Source organism: Mchenga conophoros, linkage group LG13, assembly GCF_057382185.1.
Source record: "Mchenga conophoros isolate Kocher_MC1m ecotype Shallow Benthic linkage group LG13, M_conophoros_male_GT1.1, whole genome shotgun sequence".
NCBI classification, from domain to species: Eukaryota; Metazoa; Chordata; class Actinopteri; order Cichliformes; family Cichlidae; genus Mchenga; species Mchenga conophoros.
Window position 1 is genome coordinate 31,171,668 of NC_140538.1, and position 12,423 is coordinate 31,184,090.

The following is a 12,423-nucleotide window of genomic DNA, read 5'->3' on the forward strand; positions in this document are numbered from 1 at the left end:
CAGTGGGGCCAATGGCTTGTTGGGAGTTGTTGGAGAGGTAGGCTGTGCAGAAGGACGAGACTTAGACAAACAGGACCCACCAAATATTCACATCAAGACAACAGGATCTTACAAAGCACTTTTTTTCTGTTTGTATTATTGTATTATTGTAGGGTCTTTACCTTACAATATAAAGCACCTGAGGAAACGGTTGTTGTGATTTGATGCTATATAAATAACATTGAATTCAATTAAACCGAATACAAAGGCAAAAGGGTGTTTAATTTTCTGCCCTGTGTGATAAATGGTAGAAAGAAAAATTTGAAATTGTCCAAAAGAAGATTTTTAGTTGGTGAAAGTCTTTGATGAAAGTATGTCTGAGCAGTGGTTATAATTACACTAAAACTTACCAATTTAGAGTTACGGGGTTCCCTTAGCAATGACAGCTCATAAATCTCATCCTCAGTATAATACAGATCTAACGAAAGCTGAAAAATAAAAGGATTGCGGTATAATAAGCTTCAAAAAGTCAAAGAACAATTGAGGGTTGTAAAGTGACCTTTTGTTTAAAGTGCAAGTTCCTGTAGTAAAAAACAAGCCATAAACTGCAAAAAAGAGCTTCTACAAATCCTTTCTGAGACTAGGTAACGAGGACAACAAGCCAATATTCTCAAGGAGCTTCTTATCATATATGAACCTGATTTGACTGATGAAAAAAAAGTCGAAAACAACAACAAGCGACAGAAACAAACAAGAGTGAAGAAAATGAAGCAGGGTCTTTAGAAAATAAAATTATCTATTTTTCCTTAACCTCTTGAAAGAGTCCTTTGTGTGTGCACAATTAGCTGGACAGTGACATTTCAAATCCATGTGTGGTAATCCCTCACCGTTAGTAGGTAGATGAGGTCCATGTTGGGTTCAACTTGGGCCACCGCACTCTGCAGGGACACCAGCTCATTGAAGGTCATGTAAAGCTGATGCATCTTCACGAGGTTCACCTTTTTACCATCACCAATCCAGTCAGGAAACACCACATGCACTGCAATCAAGTCCTTTAGGTGCACACCCAGTACTGGGATCTTAAATCCCTGGCACTCATTGAAGGCTTTTCGGTAGCAAGAGTAATTGTTGTTGGAAGAGACCAGCTCTGTCATCTCATTCCAGATCTGTGGCAAGAAGCAGCAAACGGTAAAGGGTACACCATGTTCACAAGCAAATCAAAAGTTTAAGTTATCCATGTCTTTGGACTATGGAAGGAAGCCAAATACCCAGGCAGAACCCATACAAACATGTGGAGAACATGAAAACTCCAAGGAGAAAGGCCAGGTGGTGGAACCAAAATCAGGACCTTCTTGCTGTGAGTTAACAGTTCTAATCACAGCGCCACCGCGCTGCAGTACAAATTCCTTAATGAAACAGGGTAAAGGCTTGTTGCTAAGAAAATACATTTCCACTGAATCACCTGTAACTGTGTAGTAATCATAAATGAATCTACATACAAAAGACTGGCACTGACTTACCTTGACTACTTCAGGAGCCAAATATAAATGAGTCTCCTTTAGGCGAGAAATTGAACTATGGCTCAGGCCCCCCACCACCGCCATCAAAGTGTTGAAGTTCTGCAGGTGAAGGAGTTTCTGATGACCAGAGACAGACATGTTGAAGATCACTGTTTATTGTCTAAAGAGGTGGCCTAGCGCCTTGCTTTTGGTCCTTGGTGTGCTAGTTTGGAGTGTGGCAATTTATTCAATTATTGTTTCGTTTTTTAATTAAAATTCAAAAACACTGAAAAACTTTATTTAATTTTTTTATGGACTGTGGAGGGGATGTTAATCTAAGAGCTTACCAACAAATTAAGCTGACTCCTTTCTGAAACCACAGTACATGAATACTAGAGCTCATTATCACTGCACCAGTCTCCAATGACATATTAGATTGGTGACAATAGCTGAAGAAGAAAGCTTTGCTACCACTATGATTATCAGAGTAATTGTAAAAACTTACTTTATTTTAATAATCTAATAATGCTGAGATGAGAGACAAATGGCTATGTGAATAAAACCAAATCCAAACCAAGCCATCATAAGCTTTTGATGAGTCCCAGTCTGCTGCATGGAGCCCAGTCAATATTTACTTTTCAATTCAGCATTACATAACATAACAATATGTTACAATATGCATGCTTACAAAATGAGAACATTTGCACTTGAAGCTGACCAAGCCATCTTAAAAACCAGCACACAATATTCTGTGCAGCATGTCATTATGGCAGTGTGTTAAGTAGATTCATCCTTGACCCTTTCTGTAGACAGCCTTTACTTTGGTAGGAGAAAGGACAGGGCAGATTATTAGGGCATGCATCCATCCTTCAATACAAATGGAAGAGTAATGGAGAAGCTCTTTGCCTAGAACACAGACAGAAAGAACCATATCCTGCACTGTAATAGTAAACTGTAAATAGTAATGTCAAATTATTTTACTGTGTATTTTACAGTTGTGTACTGTTTTTCTAGAATATCATTACATTTACATAAGTAGACTGTGATCTGACACGTCAAATGTAAAATAACATAACATCACTGTAAATGTAATAAAACACAATTTACTTGTTTTTTAAATATATTTTTTTGTACATATGCATATTCAGATTGTAAAAATATCCAGAAATCCAGAAATGTCTCCCATCATGCCTTGGGACATGAGCTGCTGTTTAGATGTTCTTGTTTTATTGTTTATGGTTACGTTACTTTTAACTGTTATCTTGAATGTTGTGTTTACGCAGTGGTGCAGCGTCACTGACAGTTGTTGTTTGGTAGAGAGAGTGCTATACCATGAGTGACTTCTGTGGTGCTGTTGTTGAACCTTGAGGCACATTGTAGCACCGCAAGTGTTTTAATAAAGCGCTCCCCCCACCAGCTTGGGGTTAAATAACAAGTTCAATCTCTCTCTGTGAGCTTCTTTGTTAAGATTTCTCTGCATGCCACAATGTAAAACATTGCACGGACACGCTGTGCTAATTATATATTTTGAAAAAGAAATGTAGAGGTAGGAGTTGCAATAAATATAAATAATATGTCGCTAAGCATCGGCCAATGAATGTGAACTAACAACAAGGTCGCGGGTATGGCTGCGACCGTAGGAAAAAACCCTAATATGAAGGTATTTTACTGCATTTTACAGTAATGTTCTGTTCTTCTAGAATATCATTAAAGTACGTAAATAGACTTTGACTTCACATTTTGAATGTAAATTAACGTTACATCACTGTAATGTAATACAACATAATTGTCATGATTATTAAATGTAGCTGTCTGTACATATGCATATTTAGATTGTTAAAATACATTCACAAATGTATCATGAACTCACAAATATCTGTCTGTTATTTGAAAGCTTGAACTGTTGAATTCAAATGTAATGCTATATATAACATGATCCCTATAAGCTTGTGTTACAGCACATAAGTATTATTATCATTGCTAGTTAGGCCGTTCGTGGCTCAAGAGTTGGCAGTTCGCCTTGTGATCAGAAGGTTGCCAGTTCGCTCCCCGGCTCGGACACTGTCCGCCGTTGTGTCCGTGGTCAGGACTCTTCACCTACCGCCTACTAGTGATGGCCAAAGGGGCCGATGGTGCGATATGGCAGCCTCGCCTCTGTCAGTCTGTCCCAGGGCATACAATCAATTATTATTTAAACCAACTGTATATTTCTGTATATTTATGTGTTATGATTCATATTTCCACATTCAGTGACCTTGTTTATAGGTAATTTCATTGTTTGATCACGTTAAAATGTTCCTAATTTAATGTCTAAAAGCACTTGGAAAAAGCAGAATCCCATGTCAAATTAGCGCAACAAACTCTATTTTCATTACTGAAAATGACCGTATTTTTATGCGGGAGTTATTTTCTGTAATTATACGGTCGTATTTTGGTGCCCCAGCTGCCGGAATATTACCGTTTTTTCAAGATGCTTTTTCTAACAGTGTGCACTATATGGAACATAAATATTGATGATGGGGAGCTTTTATGACTGAACAACAGCTCAAGTGCATTTGTTTTTTGCGGTGTTTTTTGTATGTTTGTTATTGTTTGTTTTAGAGAAATATTAGAGAATATTAAAAATATTAAAGAAGCCATTTTTTTGCATAGTGTGGAACCATGAAGAATCTGGCTTAAAGGCAGCTAAACATACTCATCCACAGAAGGGCCATTAAATCTGAATGGTGACTGCCTGTGCAATCCATATTCTAACTGTTATTGTCTGTCTTCTCATAAGACTTTCACTTTTAACTACAAGAGATCAAAGCTGTACCAGACATATTTTAATAGATACGTCCTGGATGAAACAAACTCAATAATAATAATAATAATAATAATAATAATAAGAAGAAGAAGAAGAAGAAGACTAAGAATAAGAACGTATATTTGCATTCTCTTTTTACAAATCCTGTGTGTGACTGGGTGAATAAGACTTGTAGCAAAAAGCCCTTTAAGTGCTCAGCTTGAGAAGAAAAGTGCTACATAAACACCTGTCCATTTACCAAACACTAGTATTATTTCTTATATCATTAATTTGAAACATGTTACTCTCTCATGAAAAACCAGTTTCTTTTGAATTTGATGGCAGCAACATATAAAAAATGTCAGGTATGTGTGAGAGAAACAGCAGCATGATATTCAGCCTACATCCTCCAGATGGCATACTTCAGTTATGTGGTTGACGAAGAATTATCATTGTTTTTAAAAAAAAGGGGACATTCTATAACACCACTGTGCCTTTTAGAGTTAAACGGGTTACTTGTTTATGCAGGGCCCATCTCTCCCCCTAGATACAAACTATCTATCTATCTTTCTATATACTATACTATCCATAGGGAGCTCACTGAATGGTTTAAAAACGATGAAAATATGTGAAATGTTAGCCTCTTAAGGTTCAGTCAGTCCAATCCAATCATCATTCAGTGACAGAGTTAGAGTTTAGTTCACATCTACTGCCTTAGCTATAATTTAATGTATCTGGCATAAATTAATTCAGTTCAGTTTAATTCAATTCACACAATAAAAAGCAGTTGCCTCAAGGTGCTTTACATTGTTAAGGTACAATATCAGAAAGAAAACCTTGACAAATCAAAGGACAGTGGAAAGAAAAAAACTCCTTTTTTAACAGGAAGAAACCTCCAGCTGAACAAGGCTCAGGAAGTAGCAGACTGCTGCATAAATACAAAAATATTATATTAGAACAACTATGAGGCCAAAATGCATATTAAAAAAGACATAAATTGAAAGTAACTTCTGGCTTCTGAAACTGTGGCTTTAAATGTAGCCTAACCCTGTATTACTATGTTAGACTTTAAGGTGGCAGTTTAGGGGAAAAACTATCATAACATCTCTGAGCCTCTGCACTGCAAATGAGCAAAGCCAAGATGCTGTTTTGCCACTTTAGCTGAGTGGGTTTTTTCTAATCTGTAAGATTTTACTGTTGCATTTTTCTCGATAATTTGTTTGACTAGTCAAAAGAAAAATCTTGAGTTTAAGATTTGGAATTTATGTGGAATGTGGAATTTAAACTTAATTATATAGTATGGTTTTGTAACAGTGCTGAGTCACCCTGTTATTTCTATATGTTTTGGAGAGAAATACTTTGTGAAAGCTGGAAGAGCTGTGCGTAGAGCCTGCCCTCCTTGGCTTACCTGTGCCACATGGATGTATTTTGTGATGACCTCTGCACGGGTCTGAGGTGTGAGTTTGCTGAGAACCATCAGCTGCACCCATTGTGAAACGCCGTTGAACAAAGCAATGGAGCGCTCCAGAGTCAGGTTGTCCACCAAACAGCCATGGATCACATAGCTCTGGTAATCAGTGAACTAGGAATGACAGAGTAACATAAATCAGGTATCTGCCTTACAGAATCAGAAAAGATCCTACGCAAAGACTGAAAAAAAAATCCTTTACATACTGTTTTTGTACCAGTGTTGAAACTGCCTACTTCTCTACCACCCTACATTTTGATCTGGGTCCTATTCTAGGAAATCTATTAAACACCTAACCATATGTCAGCTAGTGTAAGCCTTTTCTCCCACATATTGATATGTAGAATTCAGTTAAGCTGTTTGATGATAAGACGCCAATGGCCCATCACAGCAGAATGGAATCCCAGCAAATGTTCAGCTTTCCAGAAGCTCTCCATCTAGCACAGGCGTGTCGAACTCCAGGCCTCGAGGGCCAATGTCTAGGCCAGGTTTTAGATCTCACCCTGGGTCAACACACCTGAATCAATTGATTAGTTCATTACCAGGCCTCTGGAGAACTTCAAGACATGTCAAGGAGGTAATTTAGCAATTTAAATCAGCTGTGTTGGATCAAGGACACATCTAAAACCTGCAGGACGCCGGCCCTCAAGGCCTGGAGTTTGACACCTGTGATAGCATGAGTTAGCATTAGCTTTGAGCCAAAAAACTGCACAGCAGATCAGGGCTGGTTTTGGGAGCCCATGTATGTCCTGAAAGGATAAGGTTATATTTCATTTTTCATAAATTCCATTTCTCAAAAACACTGAGATCAAAGGCCCCATGGAACTGTTTGAAGAAGGGATTTAATTCTGTAGCCAGTGTGACCATTCTGTGTTCTGAAGTCAGGGATGGGTAGAACTTTCCCAAGACACAATCATGCAGAATTTCTTCTTGCTCATGGAGTCTTTTGTCTTGCGTGGACCAAAGTATATTGGCTGTCTGTGAATTCTGTGCAATCTAAAGTAGTTTTAATCCGGGTATGTGGCCAGCTGTTTATTTCTAACAGAGGACACAGATGTGTTACACCCTACAGTTGTGATACAGCAAATGTCATGTTTTTCACCGAAACATGGCTGAACAACAGCTGCCCGGACAATGCTATCGAGTTAGCAGGACGCCACACACACCGAGCCGACAGGCTAGCAGATGACTCCGGCAAGACCAGAGGTGGAGGTTTGTGCATTTATATTAACAATGCTTGGTGCATGAACTCCACTACTACTGAGTGTCACTGCTCACCTAATGCAGAGTTTTTAATGGTCAAATGCAGACCTTATTATCTCCCCAGAGAACTCACTTCGATCATACTCACTGCCGTGTATATACCCCCCGACGCTAATGCTAGGTTGGCCATGAAAGAACTTTCTGCAGCCATTAACAAACACCAGAATAAACACCCCGAGGCTGCTTTTATTGTTGCTGGCGACTTCAACCACACCAACTTAAAGACAGTCCTCCCCAGATTCCACCAACATGTCTCCTGCCACACCAGAGGAGACAAGACTTTAGACCGTGTATTCCAACCTGGCTGGAGCCTACAAAGCCACCCCCCTCCCCCACATTGGACAATCGGACCATCTCTCCCTGTTCCTCACACCTAGGTATTCACCACTCATCCAACGTGTGAAACCTGCTGTGAGGACAATTAAAGTGTGACCAGAGGGGACAGACGCAGCGCTCCAGGACAGATTTAAAAACACAGACTGGAATATGTTCACCCACACAGACCTGGACCAGTACGCCTCATCTGTACTGGATTACATCTCCGAAACCACAGACAGTGTCACCACCCAGAAACGGATCACCATGTACCCCAACCAGAAGCCTTGGATGAACCGGGATGTTCGTCTCCTCCTGAAGGCCCGCAACACTGCCTTTAGGTCAGGAGATGCACACGCCTACAGCACAGCCAGGGCTAATCTAAAGAAGGGCATCAAAAAAGCCAAACACCATTACAAAAAGAAGGTAGAAGAACACTTCTCCAACTCCAACCCCCGACGCATGTGGCAAGGACTCCAGACCATCACAGACTACAGGACCACCAAACCCTCCCCCGCATCCTCTGATGTCTCCTTCCTCAACGAGCTCAACAACTTTTATGCTCGTTTTGAGCGAGGGAACCCCACAACCACAACCAAAGCAGACATGACGCCAGACCACCAACCTCTGACTCTCTCCCCCACCGATGTAGGAGCGGTGCTGAGCAGGATCAATGTCCACAAGGCTGCAGGCCCTGATGGCATCCCCGGGCGTGTTCTCAGAGCGTGTTCTGGGGAGCTTGCAGGAGTGCTGACAGACATATTCAATCTGTCCTTGGCCCACGCTGTGGTACCGGCCTGCTTCAAATCCACCTCCATCGTCCCGATACCCAAAAACTCCAACCCATCTTGCCTCAATGATTACCGCCCAGTAGCACTCACCCCCATCATCACTAAGTGCTTAGAGCACTGGTCCTAGCACACTTCAAATCCTGTCTCCCCCCCACCCTGGACCCCCACCAATTCGCATACCGCCAGAACAGGAGCACAGAGGATGCAGTCTCCATCGCACTGCACTCTGTCCTCTCACACCTGGACAACAACAACACCTACGCCAGAATGCTGTTTATAGACTTCAGTTCAGCGTTCAATACAATCCACCCCTCACAACTCATCAGGAAACTGACAGACCTGGGCATCAGTTCCCTCATCTGCAAATGGTTACTGGACTTCCTGACCAACCGCCCCCAACATGTCCGGCTGGATAACCACTGCTCATCTACCATCACAATGAACACCGGTGTACCACAAGGCTGTGTGATGAGCGCTTTCCTCTACTCCCTCTTCACCCACGACTGCAGACCTGCTGATGGTTCCAACACCATCATTAAGTTTGCAGATGACACCACGGTGATTGGCCTCATCAGTGACAACGATGAGGCCGCCTACAGGGAGGAGGTGGATCGTCTGGCTGAGTGGTGCGACACAAACAACCTGCTGCTTAACACCGAGAAGACCAAGGAGCTCATCGTGGACTACAGGAGGAATGCTGACCCACATCCACCCATCCACATTAAGGGGACGGCTGTGGAGCGTGTGAGCAGCTTCAAGTTCCTGGGAGTCCACATCTCCGAGGATCTCACCTGGACGACCAACTGCTCCAAGCTGGTCAAGAAGGCTCACCAGCGCCTCTTCTTCTTGAGGACTCTGAGGAAGAACCACCTGTCCTCAGACATCCTGGTGAACTTCTATCACTGCACCATCCTGACCAACTGTATAACAGTCTGGTACGGGAACTGCTCTGCCTCGGACCGGAAGGCGTTGCAGAGGGTCGTGAAAACTGCCCAGCGCATCGCCGGAGCACCACTTCCTGCCATAAAAGACATCTACAGGAAGCGGTGTCTGAAAAGGGCTGGGAAAATCATCAAAGACCCCAGTCACCCATCACATGGACTCTTCACCCTCCTGCCCTCTGGGAGGCGCCACAGGAGCCTCCGGACTAAGACCACCAGGTACCGGAACAGCTTCTTCCCCACAGCTGTCAGACTCCCGAACTCTGCCTCCTGACATCTGACCCACGTTAACACATGGACTGAACATACACACACCCACAATGGACAACTGTACCCTCAAACACACAATAATAACATGGACTGAACCACCACTCACAACCACTAGCACTTTATATAGCCTCTGTAGAAACTATCTACACCCTCACTTATCTTAACTGCACTACTGTATAGCTCTGTGTAAATAATCATTCTGTACATTCGATAATCTTTAATCCTACAACTGTTTACAACTTGCATAGTTCCCATTTCTGTATAGCTGTATATCTCAGATTCTGTAAAGTTATTTCATTTCATATTCTGTATAGTTTTTCATATTTATATCCTGTTCATATCCTGTACATAGCTTGTACTCACTACAGCCTGTACATACTTATAGTTATAGAATATTCACAACATACTTCATACCGTGTACATTATAACATACCATAATAGACCCATTTCTGTAATATACTCACATATCTATATTATTGCTAATATATATTGTAATATATCTATATCACTAAAGCACTTCTGGATGGATGCAAACTGCATTTCGTTGCCCTGTACCTGTGCATGTGCAATGACAATAAAGTTGAATTCTATTCTATTCTATTCTATTCCTTTATTGAGGTCTCTGGAGATTTATGCTACAGCCGGAAATTAGTCAGCTGCTGGGGTTGATGCCTTCCGGTCAGTGGTTACAAATCCCTTATGCTGAATACATAACCTGGGCCATGTACTATGAAGCAAGTTCAGCAGACCCAGGGCGTGTTTTTTGTTACCTGGATTCATTTACCCCTAGTTTGTCGATCCGGATAAGTGGTCACATGAATCTAGTTATCAACTTACTAAGCTGCGTTTTCCCTGCGAGGTCACATGAAAGAGTTGGTCATTACCGATCTAAAAGGGGGGTTTTACGGATCATATGACTCTTCTTCCATCTCAAATGATCCATATGAGGGCCACATACTCTGGAGCCATTATGAAATGGTAATTATCAGTAAAATGTGACACTCTGGTATGTGTGTTCTTGTAGCTATATTTCTAGCAGTGTAAAAGTGAATTAGCAGGAGAATGAAACTGAAATATTTTATACATTTACCAAATTAACTGCATACGGCTGCACATGTAAAAGTTATTCCCCAGTTATTCCTCAAGTTCAAGCTCAATTCCTCAAAAACAGTGAAAATGTGGTATTTAAAGGTGATTTAAAACTGAAACTCCTTACCTGCTCCTGACCAGAGTATGAAACAAGCTTTTGGGCTGTCCAGGTAACTTTTAGGGTTTTCGGTTCTTACTACCAAACGTTACTACTGCTAATGTATAAACGGATGAATAAAGGCTAGTTTTTATAGGGCACCTTTCTGGTTAACTTGAGCTCTCAAAATATTTTATACAGCATTTCTCATTAACACACACATTTAGTTTTTTGTCAAGACTTATTTTTGGGATGGAAACAAGAGCCTATCGTACAAAGGGATTGAAGCACCTCCCTTCGAATGGCCTACTCTGCCTCTGGAGCACAGCCACCTCTGTGGATCCAACCTGCTCTGGAGAGATTTTTGCAGGAATGTGCATGTATTAATTCAGTGATTTACAAATAGCAGCAGCAATTGTGCTCAGTGATAAAGCAATTAACTTGAATTAATTGAATTCAATTGAATTCAATTTTATTTATATAGCGCCGGATCACAACAGTAGTCGCCTCAAGGCGCTTTATATTGTACAGTAGATCGTACAATAATAGATACAGAGAAAAACCCAACAATCATATGACCCCCTATGAGCAAGCACTTTGGCGACAGTGGGAAGGAAAAACTCCCTTTTAACAGGATGAAACCTCTGGCAGAACCAGGCTCAGGGAGGGGCGGGGCCATCTGCTGCGACCGGTTGGGGAGAGAGAAAGAAGACAGGATGAAAGACATGCTGTGGAAGAGAGACAGAGGTTAATAACAGATATGATTCAATGCAGAGAGGTCTATTAATACATAGTGAGTGAGAAAGGTGACTGGAAAGGAAAAACTCAATGCATCATGGGAATCCCCCGGCAGCCTACGTCTATTGCAGCATAACTAAGAGAGGATTCAGGGTCACCTGGTCCAGCCCTAACTATATGCTTTAGCAAAAAGGAAAGTTTTAAGCCTAATCTTAAAAGTAGAGATAGTGTCTGTCTCCCGAATCGAAACTGGAAGCTGGTTCCACAGAAGAGGGGCCTGAAAACTGAAGGCTCTGCCTCCCATTCTACTTTTAAATACTCTAGGAACAACAAGTAGGCCTGCAGAGCAAGAGCGAAGTGCTCTAATAGGGTGATATGGTACTACAAGGTCATTAAGATAAGATGGGGCCTGATTATTTAAGACCTTATATGTGAGGAGCAGGATTTTGAATTCAATTCTGGATTTAACAGGAAGCCAATGAAGGGAAGCCAAAACAGGAGAAATATGCTCTCTCTTTCTAGTCTCTGTCAGGACTCTTGCTGCAGCATTTTGGATTAGCTGAAGGCTTTTCAGTGAGTTTTTAGGACATCCTGATAATAATGAATTACAGTCGTCCAGCCTGGAAGTAATAAATGCATGAAGTAGTTTTTCAGCGTCACTCTGAGACAGGATATTTCTAACTTTAGAGATGTTGCACAAATGGAAGAAAGGAGTCTTATGTATTTGTTTAATATGTGCGTTGAAGGAAATGTCCTGGTCAGAAATGACTCCAAGGTTCCTCACAGCGTTACTGGAGGCCAAGGTAATGCCATCCAGAGGAAGAATCTGCTTAGATACCATATTTCTAAGATTTTCAGGGCCGAGTACAATAACCTCAGTTTGATCTGAATTAAGAAGCAGAAAGTTAGCAGCCATCCAGGTCTTTATGTCTTTAAGACATTCCTGCAGTTTAACTCATTGGTGTGTGTTATCTGGCTTCATGGACAGATAGAGCTGGGTGTCATCTGCATAGCAGTGAAAATGTATGCTATGTCTTCTAATGATGCTGCCTAAGGGAAGCATGTATAATGTAAACAGAATTGGTCCTAGCACTGAACCCTGTGGAACTCCATAATTACCTCAGTGTGTGAAGAGGACTCTCCATTTACATGCACAAATTGGAGTCTATTAGATAGATATGATACAAA

The 12,423-nt window shown here is 41.4% G+C and overlaps 1 protein-coding gene across 4 annotated transcripts in view; it reads right to left on the bottom strand.

Annotated features, from left to right (window-relative positions):
- rasgrp3 (RAS guanyl releasing protein 3 (calcium and DAG-regulated)) overlaps nucleotides 1-12,423 on the bottom strand; it is a 39,016-nt gene that overhangs the window by 9,935 nt on the left and 16,658 nt on the right. For 2 of the 4 annotated variants that reach the window (XM_085243007.1, XM_085243010.1), the window contains exons 7-11: nucleotides 5,672-5,845; nucleotides 1,500-1,616; nucleotides 867-1,145; nucleotides 390-467; nucleotides 1-42 (exon numbers count right to left, since the gene is read on the bottom strand). The exon at nucleotides 1-42 is cut by the window's left edge and continues 72 nt beyond it. In XM_085243007.1, the coding sequence (XP_085099133.1) occupies nucleotides 1-42; nucleotides 390-467; nucleotides 867-1,145; nucleotides 1,500-1,616; nucleotides 5,672-5,845 (690 nt within the window). Of the gene's footprint in view, nucleotides 43-389; nucleotides 468-866; nucleotides 1,146-1,499; nucleotides 1,617-5,671; nucleotides 5,846-10,772; nucleotides 11,180-12,423 lie in introns of all 4 variants that reach the window. The other 2 variants (XM_085243008.1, XM_085243009.1) reach the window with 2 other exon arrangements.